The sequence below is a fragment of the Trachemys scripta genome, chromosome 5 (assembly GCF_013100865.1).
Source record: "Trachemys scripta elegans isolate TJP31775 chromosome 5, CAS_Tse_1.0, whole genome shotgun sequence".
NCBI classification, from domain to species: domain Eukaryota; kingdom Metazoa; phylum Chordata; order Testudines; family Emydidae; genus Trachemys; species Trachemys scripta.
Genome location: NC_048302.1, coordinates 9573620 through 9588690, shown reverse-complemented (window position 1 = coordinate 9588690; position 15071 = coordinate 9573620). Strand labels below are relative to the sequence as shown.

The window sequence follows — 15071 nt, the reverse complement described above, 5'->3', positions numbered from 1 at the left end:
ACGCCTCTGCATGTGCGCGCTGAGATCCAGAACATCAGAAACTGTGTGCAGAGTGTGGCTTTAGGGAAGGCCAAATGCTGATCACTATGGGTGGGAGTTAGTAATTTTAACTGAATCTTCACATACAGATGAACAGTAAACAAGCTGTTCTCTCTAAAAGGTGCAGGGGGGTAGAAAGAACTGGCATGTTCAGCAGAATTTCTAAAATTAAATGTTCTCTTAGGAATCTCTACTGGTTCTTTGGTCCTTGGTGAACTTTGAGTTCACCCATGTCTCAGTCTAGATTTTTTATATCTCAATCATTATATTCTGTTTTCCAAGTGTTCTGTTCCGCAGTGAATTAATTTACCACCTGAACAGAAGAAATAGGGAAATAGTCAGTTGTCCCATGCTAGTTTTCTGAGATGCTGGCTGTGGTGGATCTTGAATTTGCTATAGAATTACTGTTACTGGATCTCGCTTGATGCAACTATCTGTTGTTTGTTTTAGATTCAGAAACTCTGTGACCGTGTAGCTTCATCTACTTTATTAGATGATCGAAGGGATGCTGTACGTGCTCTCAAATCATTATCAAAGGTGTGTGTTGTATTTTTTCTATTATGCCATGAACGTATACAGTGCCTTTTGTGGTATTCCGTTTAAAAGTGTTGTCTGCAGTTTGCACAATATTACTAATAACATTTTTAATACTACTTTTAATGTTTTACTTTCTGGACAGAAATATCGCCTGGAGGTGGGGTTCCAGGCTATGGAACATCTTATCAATGTTCTCCAGACAGACCGGTAAGCACATTCTAACTTCTAAAAATGAACTCTTAAGTGGCAGTTTTCTCAAATAGTTTTCTACATCCTGAAATAATATTTAATAAAACTAAACCAGACCTGTAATTAATGTGTACAGAATGCTAAATTTTATTAGTAATTCTCCTGGCAGATTAAATTTTGCTTACAGGACCTGCTTACAAACATGTACATAAAATAAGGAAGTAGGAAACAAGGAAATTTAGGGATGGCAAATTATAATAGCGATAAAGTAATGGCGATACAGAAGTGTGTGTAAATACAGCAGAAACTTGCTAATTTTAAAATATGTAAAGTTAGTCATGTCTGGACGACTGACAAATCAGAAGTCATGCTATTAATAGACTAAAGAATCACGTATATAAATATTAACAAATGTGTTAGGGCAAAAGGAAGTTAAGATATTATTTAACAATTTGTAATTAGGAGGACTAAATATGGAACCAGTCAGTCTTATTTACTGGTGTACATAATTTGGTGGGTTGGTACAATGTTTTTTATAGGGAACAGCGTTCATTTCTACAGATTAAGGCTTATTGGTGTTGAAAGTGCTGCTGTCAAGGGAAAAAAAGATATTCATCTGAAATTGTTCATGTGTCAGAAGGAAAAACATAAATTATTTATATACAGCTGCCTCGCCAGTTGATCTACTTATAGCATTTGGCAGCACTGTGTGTAGTAACTTCCTCTTTGTAGTTTCATCCACTACCGTGGCATCACCATCATGTGCTGCTCTTTCCCTTCCACTTGGATGCATATAATAATGTAGTCTTCTACCCCCCTGCATCTCCACACAGAGCTAGGGTAAGAAATAATCACAAGGGTTGTATAATATTTTATAATATAATATAAAATAATCCAGCTTGTACGTTGCCCACACGAGGAGCTTGGATTCCCACGTAGAAGTAAGGAGGGTGGTGGGCAGGAGAGCATCTTCTCACATTAGAACCAAGAAAAAGAGGGATTTGTAAACTAGGTGATCATTTACAGTGCATAGGCATCTTTCCACTTGAGCACACTTTGACACTTGACTTTATTCCCACCTAGACAGTGCTATGTGAGTGGTGTATGTAGCTTCATACGTTGATCCTAGTAGAAAAATAAGCCATCTTGGTTTGTATCGTCATGTGTTACTGGATGAGTTGCATTTCTTCTGCACTTCTCCTGTCCAAGTACAATCTTCTTTTTCTCTGATCTGAGTTGCTTCTTCCAGCTTCTAGACTTCTTTATCCCAGCCCAGAAATGTTCCTCTTCTGTGTTTCAAGTAAACATATTGTTCCACTCTTCCCATGGTCTCCTTATAGGCTATGTCTAAACTACGGATCTTACAGTGGCACCGCTGTACCACTCAATATAAGGTCTCCCACGTATCTGAGAATCTGAAAGTGAAGCTGATTGGCAACTGGCTGCAAATAAAACAGAACTGGCTATTCTGTTTTTACTCTGGAAGCTGAACGCAGTACAGAATGTAAACCATAAATGGTGAAAAGTAAACTGGATTTTTAAAATTTCTTTAGTTTTACTTAAGTAGATCATTTAAATTTGCTCCTCTTCCTGAAGAAGTCTGAAATGTGGGATACTACAGAGTGCCATTCAGTCACCCCTTTTCTCCAATCTGTGGAGAAAGGATTAGTGAAGGATTTTAAGGATTAGTGAAGAGCATGGAAATGTAGTGTTTTCAGTAAGCTGCTGACACCCAATTGTATGTCTATTTCATTTGACTTGGACAGTGCAGTTCAATACCTCAGCCAATGTCTAGTTGAGATTAGGGCATGGGCGAAAGCGAGCTGATGAGGATTAATCCAGATAAGACTGAGGTGGTGACGGTGGGTTGGGAGAAGCAACTGGAGAGTATGTCCACCATTCATTACTTGATCCATAAATAGAGGGGTTATTTAAAACCCTGTCGCTACTGTTTGGCAATTCTATTACAGCAGTAACTCAGTGATCTTTTTACCATCTGTGTCTGGTTAGGATGTTGCTGCCTTTCCTTTCTTATGTGTCCCTGGCTACTGTTAACCATGATTTTGTTTCCTCAAGATTAAACTATTGCAATGCTCCCTACATTGGTCTGCACCTTAATAAAACCATTCAGAGACTGAAGCTTGTTGAGAAGGGCATCTTGCTGGTAGCATGTGACAGCATTGCTCTGGGATCTGTACTGGTCGCCCATTGCTCCCCACTTAGGTCTGAAATAGCCTGAACTTGGTGCCTTTCAAGGCACACTGCAAAAGTGACAGATGTTTGATGGGGTTTTGGAGAGGGCTGAGGATTAGTGTCTCATAACTTTGAAGTGGGGGAAAGAGTCTGGCTAGCGAAGTTCCTGGTGAAATTACTTCTGCTTCTGGAACTTTATGGTGTTGTATTATCTACAGCCTTGGAAAGATGTCCCTTTATTTTAAATCTAAATTTGTTTACAGCATTAAGTACAAAATCTTAAAGTGAAAAACTCTTAAGATCTTGAAATCTCCATGAAGTACCTTGATTTCTTAAGAGATGTCTTTGTTAACTGATGTGCTAAAGGAATTAGTCTAGATACGTGATCCAGGTTCAGTACAACTGCAGTGAAAAAAGAGCAAACAAATGATAGTTCATGCTGATCAACTTGTATAGTTGATCTTGAAATGAAGTTTTTGGAGATACTCAGAAGAGATGGAATGGCTTCTGAAATGAAAGGCATGGTGGTAGTTACGTTGCTGAGCATTTTTGAACTGGCTCTTAATTTCTGAAGTGATTACACCCAAGGGGAATGACACCCAATTGTATGTCTATTTCATACATAGGGAAGAAGATTTTGAACTCTACAGTGATTACACAGTTCCACATCTGCAAAGTGTTCCAATGTAAAAAAAACCCTGTGACAACATAGCCTTTCCATGTACTACGGTTGTTTGCTAATATGTCTGTCTGCACTAGGAAGGAAATAATATAAAGCGAAAAAAGTGGAAATAAGTCATTAAAGAAAAGTGTTACTTCTGTTCACAGTTCAGATTCCGAAATAATTGGCTACGCTTTGGACACTCTCTTCAATATAGTATCGAATGATCTAGAAGAGGAGGAACAAGGTAAGCCTGCAGTAGTAACAATTGTAGTCACCCCCGGCAGTTAAATGCAATTTTCATGTTTACTCTATAATGATTTACGTTCAAATGATAAAAATGTAATGGTATGCAGTTTACTAAACACTGTTCCTTTAATGGGTCCTTTCTTACGATAGTACCACTACGGTCATTTGTCTGAATGCAAGGAATATTGGTCAACAGTAACTTGCATTGTAGTAATATGAAATCCTTTAGCCCATTTATTTCTGTAAGTACATATTTGGAATATGTATCTGTTTCTGTGGGGATTTTGTCTGTAGTTTCATACTAAAATACAACAATGTTCCACAGAAGGATTATCTGACACTAGACTTAAATTGTGTTTGCAGATTAGTCAATATCTGGTACTTAAAGCTAAAACTGAGATGAGTGGCCCTGATCAAATGATAGACTTCTTTTTTTTGCTCACTTATCAATGACTGTTTCTTAGAAAACATGAATTCCTTAAAAGCTAAAGGTGGCTGTGCATGAGTGTGAAAATATTTTGATTGCCAGCCATGCAATGACTGTCAATTTAGGATGGAAATAATAAGAATAATACAACCCAACAAACACCTCTTCCCCTCCCACCCCAGTATTTCCACATCTGATCAGAGGCATAATACATTTGGTCTTGAAACTTGATATTTTTAGCTGCTCATTGTTATAACAGCTTATAAGAAGAAAACGGTAACAAATGGATTAAATAGGAGGATTAGGCATTATGATGTGGGTTCCCAGTTGTGTGTTAAATGATAAAATCACACCTAGGCACATTTAGAACGAGACTATTTGGTTGATCATTGGAGGCCTTTGAAGGCCTTTTCTTGAGCTGTTGATAAAACTGACAATCTTGCAAAATGATTACTGCTAAAAATGATTCTTAAATAGCCTAATATAAACATAAAATCTTTAAAGAGAATCTACTTTGAATCATAATTAGGATTTGGGGAAAAGTGTACTTCACGTTAAAGACTGTATATTGGAATTTGCTCCCTTTTACTATTAACCAGTAACAGCTGGGGAAATCCCTGCTGCTTAGAATGGGGTAAAACAGCTCTCCAGTCAAGTGAAGATCGCAAGTTTTTCAGGTTGTTGGGCAAAGTGAGGGGCATTGGGCACAATAGCAATGAGCGATCAGACAGGAGGGAGACAGGCCTAGCTCATATTGGCCTGCACTTCTCCGCATGCCTGAGGGTGAGCCTTAATCAGTAAGACTTCTGTAGTGCTCTAATAACCAGTTTTGGCAGCTGAGGAATGGAGTGATTGGGTCTGGACTTCCTGGCTACAATCAAGTAATTCATAGGCAGCTACCTCTGCCAGAAAGACAGGCAGCAATTTTAGTGTAACTAATAAAGCCAGAATGGGCGGCGTAATAAAACAAACTACAATTTTGCTGCTGCAAAACACAACTTGAATTGACTTTTCCAGGAGACTGCATTTCTCCTTTGTTTTGTTACAGCCTTTTGCAATTGCACATGTAGCTGCTTCTGCTTTCATTAGAAAACCAGGCCTAGCTTATTAGTTTAAACAATCTAACCAACAGACCCACATACATACTCACTGTTAGTTTTAAAAATAAAAGTGTCAAGCACATCAAACCACTTTATTGACTTTGGGGGATTTTAAAGAAAACACATCACCCTGAATCAACAAAAGAAGGTCTGAAGGCCGGGTCAGCGCATGGACAAAACATATGCAACAGAGTAGACTTAGGAAAATGAGAAACTTAGATATAAATGCATTTTCCAAAATTCATGGCATGCTAAATATCCATGGGTTCATCCTATATTGCATCCATCATAGAGCCCAAGAGCATTGCAGGTAACCAGAGGACACTCACCACCTGGTTGTTGATTTCAATTCTATGTAGCACTGCTACTGTGTTGCTGGATTTTTTTTTCAATTTTGTACTTGAAAAGCGGATACTGCCAACTACGTTGAGTTTTGGGGTAGAACAATTCCTTACACAAGTTCTCCAAAAGTTTGAGCAATGTAGACCGGAAGAGAGGTCTCGCTGGAAGGTATGTAGATTGACCAATACATATAACTTACTGTAATGTCAAGATATGGGCAGAAATGGAAATGTGCTTGAGCACGTTTCTAGAATTGTTGTGCCTTCCCTTGCATTGCTGAATGAGACTTGCAGCCTGAAATGCTCACAGAAACTAATACAATATATGGGAATCTTCAAATTCCCACCTTCTTGTTTCCCTCGTTTTCTTATTCCTATTCCCGCAAGTTCATTCAGTTGCCTCTTCTCGTGCAGTCTCCTTTATCGAAGGCACAGGCACCTCTAGTAAAATCTACTGCTGTAATTTTGGAGTTACTGAATGAATAGGCAGCACGGGTGCATGGAGTTTTTTGGCAATGGCCTTGATAGAAGACCCCTCAAAGAAGGAAGGTTCTGACATAAGAACATTGTGCTCAAACGGCCATTAAAAACAAAGAATTACTGGCCTAGTATCACGTGTGTGTGATCAGAAGTACTGCAGGAGTCCAGGGTTGTCTTGTTCTGCCACTTCCGTGACAACTAAAGTAATAATGGTGGCAGAATTCCAAGATGGCTGCCTTTGAAATCCATTATTAATTCTGCTGTTCTGCCGTGCTACATGGAAAGCTGTTTTACTTGTGAACCTTTCTCTTCTTTTTTTTTTTTTTTTTCCTTTTTTGTCTACCTTTACAGACGATTTGGAAGGTAAAAACCTCAATTTATATAGCATGCTGCTTTTATTAGTCATAGTTGCTAATCACAAGTTATTTTTCACCTTCACTCTCTTCACTGTTAAAAAGGACACTGTAAGATATTTTTTATAATCCTTACTAAATTTTTTTCATAATCTTTCTTCTCTCAGTTTTGAAACTCAATTTCTTAAATTTGTTTTTGTACCTGAAATGTGTGTGTGTTCCCATTATGCTCAGGTACTTATCAGTTTGTGGGCATGTTATTCTGTCCCATGATTCTAAGTGGGCTTATTGGCATTCCAACAGTCTAAATACTTCTCGGTTAACTATTTAATGAAAGTGGATATCAGGGCTCAGCACAAGATTTTGCCGAGCAAGTATGGACTCATAGAGTTCTTGTGTCTAGAAGACGCATTGAAGGACTTAAGAGAAACTGTTATACAGAACAAAAATGAAGCTTTGATCCTTCCAGCCTTCACAGTGTCCCTTTTAAGTAATACACATAAAGAATATGGCATTATTACTTTCCTTTCGTGGATCTAGTTGCCCACTTACACACTTACTTGTTCCTCATCTGTTAATCTGTCACAGTTCTGGGATGCATTTAGTGTGTTTTAACAAATCAACTAAGACTGGTCATTTGAAAAGCGGTATTTGTTACTGAAACATCTAAAACTAATCATAAACAGAGATCCCTCTTCCCCTCCACTCGCAGAACTGAAGTATGACTTCACATAACAATAGCCAGTCTAGAGCATCTGCAATAATGTAATTGACCAGTGTGAGGGAAATCAAAGTTGAAGTAGTATCCTTTTGATGTATTACCTCTTTCTTTTTCCTCATGCCCTCTTCAGCTTTTCCTTCCATTCTAACTTTCAGTTTAATTTTTCTGATTTTCCTTTTCCATATTTCCTTTACCATTAAATGGTCTTTTGATTTTTCTGGTGACTTATATTTTGTTTGGCCCCCGCATATGAAAGTCTAGGACAGAGGTTTTCAAACTGGGGGTCAGAACCCTTCAGGGGGTCACAAGGTTATTACATGGGGGGGTCGTGAGCAGTCAGTCTCCACCCCAAACCCCGCTTTGTCTCCACCGTTTATAATGATGTTAAATATATAAAAAAGTGGTTTTAATTTATGGGGCGGGGAGTCACACTTAGAGGCTTGCTATTTGAAAGGGGTCACCAGTACAGAAGTTTGAGAACCACTGGTCTAGGACATATTGAATGGGAACAAAACTATTGGAGTAAATAGACCCCCCTCAGCACACTGATAAAAGGAAATGAATGTTGGGTTTACCATCCAGAACTCTCTTGAGCATTAAGATACTAGAACTTAATGGAGGAACAAGGGCATGTGTTAATGTGAGTCTGCTAGTAACGGAACTTGGTTTTTTTCTGAAAGCTGTGGGTGAACTGCAAGTTGTAAAGTCTTGCTCCTTGTGGTCTATGAGAATATTGTATCAGGTTCGCCCGGGTTCAGCTATAAAATCTACTTTTCCAGGTTTTTGTAAAGTCGTGTACACACATTATTTTTCATGGTTATCAGAAGGGAAGGAAAGAGTTAACAACTTCCTAGACTAAAATCTCAAACAGAACAGTTAACCTTAGATGACCCTACTTTTTTCAAATCAATGGCACCAAAATGACTGCTTCATTGGAAGAAATACATTTAACTTGTGTATATATTTGAGTATTATGATTGGCAACCTATGATAAAAATTTTAATTGGTCATTTCTGTTACCGACAATTAATAATGGAAAAACCTAGCAAATTAAGAGTTAGACTCTAAAGGGCACTGCAGTGGTTGAACAAATGCTGACTTTTGTGCCCTTTGAAGAAAAGATCAAAGGTAAACATCTTTCCCTTGTTCTACCACTGTCTAGATTGTGTGCCAAAACTCAAGGTCATGGGCAGTTTGTCCCCCTGTTACAGGTCTCTAAATTATGGAGGCAGCAGTAGCAACTCCTTAGTTAAGTCTGTATGCAGACTTGCAATTAAAGCAGAACTAAAATAATTTTGTTTTGCAAATAATTGACCTCGACTGATCAGCCAAATTTGGCCGAATAATTCAGTAGCTCTGTAGAGGGTGTTCTGTGTAATGCTTCGTAAAATCTTTGATAATGTTTGCAGATGAAGCGTATACAACTGCTTCTCTCACAGTATTGCCCTGTGTTCCGCACGTTACTTTGAGTTCCTCTAGTTTAACACCAATAATCCACAAACTCTTCTTGAGCTAATTGATGACTTCTTGGGTGTGAGCCACTTTCAACATGTTAAAATTAAACACTTACAAATGTCTTCGTATTCAGGATAACAGCTGAGTTATACAAAGGTTAGGTGGTGACAGAACTACTGTGTGTTAGCTGCTTCTGTTAACTAGAGCAGTCCTGCTGTGCTCTGCAGAGTCACTTGGGAAGTAGGTAGGGCAGCGGGGAGCATGGGGGGGTGCCGTCAGGGGAGATGTGGCTCTGAGGTCATGTAGGAATGGGCAGCACAGAGAATGGGTGTGGCTTGGGAGAGCATAAGAGGCTGAGTGAGGCTTTAGGGGAAGGACATTTTAGCAGCAGGCTTCAGATGAGCAGGGAAGGACAGAGGCTTGTATCCAGGAGAGGAGGCATGTGGTTAGTGCCTTTTGGCTGCGCTGAGATTGGTGCTTGAAAGGTTCCCTAAGTGTTGCAGCTTCATTGAGCAGATGAGCCCTTCAACTGGACACTAGGCTCTCCCTCCACTCACCCTTCTTTCGCTCCTTCCTCCTCGGCCACAGGTCCTCTGCATACATCCCAATCTGCCCAACTAAAATGTTGCCATTTCTCCGCCCACCCCAGCCTCCATACCTGATCACCCATCTGCTAGCTCGTCCCTTGGTTATTTGATGAACCATGAGTCAGCTTCATGGGAAACCAAAGGGGATGTAGGAATGTGGGGATGGGTGGGATATTGGGTTTACTCTAAAAATCTGGGAGAGGGTAAAGGGGCTTTGCTCTGAATCACCTGTTCACCAGAGTGCCACTTCTCTAAGTGAAGTGTCTCCTTCATCCACCTCATGCACAGCCTGAATTCCCCTTCATCAACCCCATGCCCCTACTTTCTCACATTTCCTTCACCCGCACCCTAACATGCTCCCGGTTCTGCCACATTGTGCTCTTAGCATTGATATGTATTGGTGTTTAAAATAGAGATGGATGGGGGCGCTGGAGGGAGCACGTCATGGGAATGGGGGAGCGGGAACTGTACACTGGAGGATAGACATAAGGTGTAGGAGGAGAGTTGGTATTGGGGATCAGGGCTCTATGAACAGGAAGAGCTCTGTGGGGCTGGTGGTAGATGGGGAAGTGTGAGTGGAGGAGAGACAGTGGATGTCTGGTGACGTAAAGGGGATAATAGCTAGGCAACATTGATAGCTATGCAGGTGAGTAGCTGAGGGTTGATCTGCTGTGACTACGTGGGGGAATTTCTAGCTCAGACTCTGTTACGGTTGTTAGAATGCATCATCTACCACCAGATGCTGTAAAAAGTAATGAAATGACCAGCTAGGGTAGTCATCACCTTATCTACCCTCCACTCAGCAGTTCTGTTTCTCAGCCTCATCCGCCACTTGGGACATAATGGAAAAATAAGTCTTCACTCTTACCATAAACAAAATAAACCAATACGTGCCCACAATGTGCAGACTTCAGTTCTGTAACTAAGGGCTGGTCCACACTGGGGCGGGGGATCGATCTAGGAAACGCAACTTCAGCTACGAGAATAGCGTAGCTGAAGTCGACGTTTCCTAGATAGAACTAAGTTTACTTACTGCGGGTCCACGCGGCGCAGGCAAGCTCCCCCGTCGGCAGCGCTTCCTCCTCTCGGCGAGCAGGAGTTCCGCAGTCGATGGGGGAGCGCTTCTGGGATCGATTTATCGCGTCCAGATGACATACGATAAATCGATCCCAGAAGATCGATCTCTACCCGCTGAATCAGGTGGATAGTGTGGACCTACCCTTACACACACCTAAGCATGGAAAGATCGCTAACCTGAATCACCCATTCACGTGTTTGTTAGAAATGTTTAGGAGAATGTAAGTCACTCTGCCGTCACCATTAGCAGTCTGACACAATGCTGCAGTTACACACCAGTACAAAATAACAGAGACCTGCTTTTGATCTATTTATGAAAGCCATGTCAAGCCAGATGTTAAGTGCCAAAACATGTAACCAACACCTGTGCTCTTAGCTCAAGGGTTCCTGTTAATTGTTCGGGATCAAGGTGGCGATACATGGCCTGCGGGAAGGGAGGTAGCTGAAGCTAGATGGGGAACTGATTATTGCAGTGAAACACTTAACTGCTTATTTCTTTGGTTTTTATGTGGATGATGCAGTCTAACAACCATTAATGCCAAAGGTAACTTTTCCAATTACTACATTAGATATGTACACAGGAGGTGAGACGTTCTTTTCAGTTATTGGAATGGGTTTCTTAGTAGATCATGTTATGTAACTTGGAGTCAAGTTCAGTTACTATATCCAGGTTGGAGAAGTGTTAAGTTTTTCTCACAGGCTGTAAGAAGACTAACACAATGATTTCTCCCCTGGCACTCTCTTCCCATTGTACCTTTTTTTTGGGACAAGTAGAGTGAATGCAACTTAGGGAACTACGCTTTCATTTAATATATTTTTAAGAGTCTGTGATAGCATAATTAGCCTATCAATGAGTATGTGCAGAATGTATTCATTCAGCATCAGATACAAAACAGCGCTTTCTTCTAAAATCTAATAAAGGGAGGATCACTGGTATTCCTAGATTACATACTGCTAATTGCTGGCTGTTTCATTAAGATAGTCTTGCTATAGAAAAATACAGGTCTTGTTTCTGAAGGTAACCTTTAGAGAGTTCAGCTACTCAGAGTAGTGCACTGAATGCTCCCATAAAGCACTGTCGTAGCATTTTGCCAGATCAGACCCTGACTTTCCAGCTTCTGCTTGTTGTAATGCCTACATATCCACTGTCGTAGTGCATCTGCCACAGAGCATCCAATCCACAGCTCAGGAGGTAATAGTGAAACTTTGTAAAACTGCGTGTTGTGTCTATAGCATGGCCCTCCCTGCCCTGTGCACTGTCTGCAGTGGGGCTTTCCACATGGTGAATGTGGTATGACCTGCATAGTGCATGTGGAACCATTACATGGAGCAGGAAGGAGGGAGTATTATGAGGGTTAGCACACATTTGGCAGGATTGTTTTTCTAATAGCATGTCAAGGATTAGCTGAATCCAGTGTAACTCAGTAGATTATCATGAGATCTAATGTCTTTGAATAGTATTCTCATTTAAACAACAAGGAATCCGGTGGCGCCTTAAAGACTAACAGATTTTTTTGGGCATAAGCTTTCGTGGGGAAAAAACCTCACTTCTTCAGATGCATGAGGTTTTTTACCCACAAAAGCTTATGCCCAAATAAATCTGCTAGTCTTTAAGGTGCCACCAGACTTCTTGTTGTTTTTGTGGATACAGACTAACATGGCTACCCCCTGATACTTTTTCTCATTTAGTAATTATACAACATTGAAAAATATGGTGCATGTTACCATTGTCAAATTCCCTCATTGTGCTTGATGTGCAGGACACCATTGTAACTGTGACAATTTTAGTTCATGCACATTCAGTTCTTCTGTATCTTAGGCGAGCAACAAGGAAGTTTATTTTGACGGGTTTCTGTGAGGTAGGCCCCTGTCCATAGATTGTGTGGAGACAAAGTCATTTCACTTACGTCATCAAACATTATTGTATTGTAACGAATATCTGCTGCTACTGACTGGAATTGGATTGAACCAGCGATCTGCAACTGAAAGGCTTATCAGAGACCATATCCGAATCTAACTAAATACAACCTCCGTTAACTGAAAGACGGTTGTACCACAGACTCCCATCGCTTCGTGATCGATTCTTATACTTAATAGCCCTTGATTATCCGAAGTCTTATCTAAACTTAGTTGTTGCTTTTCCATCATATCTGGGTGATAATTGACGTTGCCCAGTATGGGAAAATATACACAGGATACAACAGTATTCATGATATCTGGCATGCTGTTTCAACACTCTTGGTGCCACCATTGCTACTTCTCCAGTCTGTCCAACATGAACATCTTAAATAACATATATAAGACTGATTTACTTGTGTAGAACTTAAATAATTCTAGTCCAAAGGCTAGATAACAGGATGACTGTGAATTGCCTTTTTGGAATTAGTCCAAATCAAGATCTGAGCGGTTATTTTGCCATCAGTACATCTTAAAATGAAAGTCCCTTTTTTTTGGGTCCGTCTGAGTTTTTTTTCATCGCTGAACCAAAAAATAAATAAATCCTTTTTCAAGAGTAAGTAAGTACTTGAACCTCCAACTTTAGACGGTTTTACTCCTAAACTAAAAGCCTTGAAGGAGGGAGCAGTAAATCTACTTTGTCTTTGGAGAAGGTATTGAATGATCTTTGTGGCACACTTGTTCAGCTGTACGCTTCACTTCGACTGCATGCAAACACTAAATCCCCAAGGCTGCTTCCTGTCCTTCATTTGAAAAGGCAGGTGTTCTCTGCTCTGAAGAGCTGTTTGATCACTTGGGAGCTTGCTTGCATTTTGAGTGTGTGGTCCTGTAGATGAGAAATGTGGCTCTGAGCAGACGTGACTGATGAAAATAGAATTTCTTGTAAACAGTCCAGTTAAAAATAGTCTAGATTTTATGAAGTATTTATCTGGGACCTGATCTGATTCCCATTAAAGTCAATGGCAAGACACCATCATCTTCCATGAAAGCTGAATCAGACTTCTACTGAGTGAATTTGTGGTTTTCCATTATTAAAATGAATTAGCTCATCATTTACTGTTCTGACTTTGGGATAGAAAACACTCAGATTCTCTCTCATGTTTAAACCAATGTAAATATTGTTTGTGGCACACAGATTCCAGCAATAATTACTGGGGGGGCGGAGATACATTTATTATTTAATATGGCAATAAGGATTCTTTGGACCTTGACTCATAAGTATCTTATATAGGCTGTGTGTTTACTGCAACCTGTTAGAAGAAGTTCTACAGTTATTTTAATGTTACAGTGTAACAAATTCTTCTTGAACATTACAGAAGAAAATCCACAAAAACAGGTTGATGATCTGGGAAGGCAGTTTACAGAAATCTTCATTAAACAGCAAGAAAATGTCACTCTCCTGTTGACCTTTCTAGAGGTGAGTAGTGATGTGGTACTTTGAATACTGAAGAAACATTAAAGTGGGTGTTTGATTCTTCATGGTTGTGTATCTCTGGTGTAGTACAAATTAAACTTGAGGCAGTTTAAGAAAAACTTTGGTGAATATGGGCATGAAATCACTCTTCCAGAACGAAGAAAGCAACATCTCACAATAGGATAGGTGAAAGTGCTGCCTTTTAGAAGCAGAACAGGACTATAAATGGTTAGAGGAACCCTGGGGAGAGAAGGGTGGAGCTGAAGCTAGTGGTAGTTATGTTACAGTTAAAGCAAAAAACCAGCATGGGGTGAGAATTGAATTTACAGCATGTTCGCTGTTACAGAGCAGGGAAAGGGACCTGCTCACAGTGATGAATGCCCATCTACATTAGGGCCATTTGGCACCCAGTCATATAGCTGTCCTGTTTTTAAAGTCACTGTGTAGGTCATTTGCAAGAGTGTGAAATGCTCCTGGATTCATTGTTTAATGTCATTCTCTATATCCCTGCAGGAATTTGACTTCCAGGTTCGCTGGCCTGGAGTGAAACTTCTTACGTCATTGTTAAAGCAGCAAGGACCCCAGGTGCAGCAGATAATTCTTGTCAGTCCCATGGGTAAGTAGTTTGGTCCCTGGCTAACTTACACTGGAAATGTCAGTCCAAAGGGGCACTTCTAACAGAGCATTGTAACTACTTTTGAAGGGACTTCCAAAATGGGATTCTAGTAAACTCCTTGTGGTAATTCACGTCATGTGGTTGTTTGCTTTTTCAGGTGTCTCGAGGCTCATGGATTTACTCGCAGACTCTCGGGAGGTGATACGGAATGACGTAAGTACCGAACAAAGGGATTGTGATCATGCTTGTACGTACGTTTAGAGTTGTTCATCTTCTTCATAACTAGAAGTTCTCCATTGCATTGTTTCTGTAATGCTGCACTCAACCTCCCTTTAGCCCCGCTGCTCCAGAGTCGGTGCGCTCTGGAGAGGCATGAAAGGGTGGGCAGGAAGGAATGGGTTGGCCTGTCCCTGAGGCAGATTCAGTTCTTGTGCCGGATGGTATTTGCATCAGTAGCTCGTAGAACTACAAAGCACCGTGAGCGTATGCAAGAGCGTAGCTATGGGAGGCAGTATATCTAGAGATGGCCAAAACCACCCCTCCCCCATTACTGAGGAGTGCAGCTCTGTATATGATTTTTATAGCCACTTCCTGTCTTAATTCTTTCTTTTGGCAGTTTTTTATATTCCCATTTAGAGCTAAGTTTGCGGCATAACACACTGCTTCACACGGGGTT

At 40.4% G+C, this 15071-nt stretch overlaps 1 protein-coding gene across 3 annotated transcripts in view; it reads left to right on the top strand.

Annotated features, from left to right (window-relative positions):
- Nucleotides 1–489: 489 nt before the first annotated feature.
- USO1 (USO1 vesicle transport factor) overlaps nucleotides 490–15071 on the top strand; it is a gene marked incomplete at its 5' end in the record, with an annotated part of 54863 nt that continues 40281 nt past the window's right edge. For 2 of the 3 annotated variants that reach the window (XR_004645815.1, XM_034771201.1), the window contains 6 exon segments: nucleotides 490–576; nucleotides 719–783; nucleotides 3787–3866; nucleotides 13682–13782; nucleotides 14293–14395; nucleotides 14553–14608. Coding sequence is in view for 1 of the 3 variants with exons in the window: in XM_034771201.1 (XP_034627092.1) it covers nucleotides 490–576; nucleotides 719–783; nucleotides 3787–3866; nucleotides 13682–13782; nucleotides 14293–14395; nucleotides 14553–14608 (492 nt within the window). 3 annotated transcript variants of the gene reach the window in all.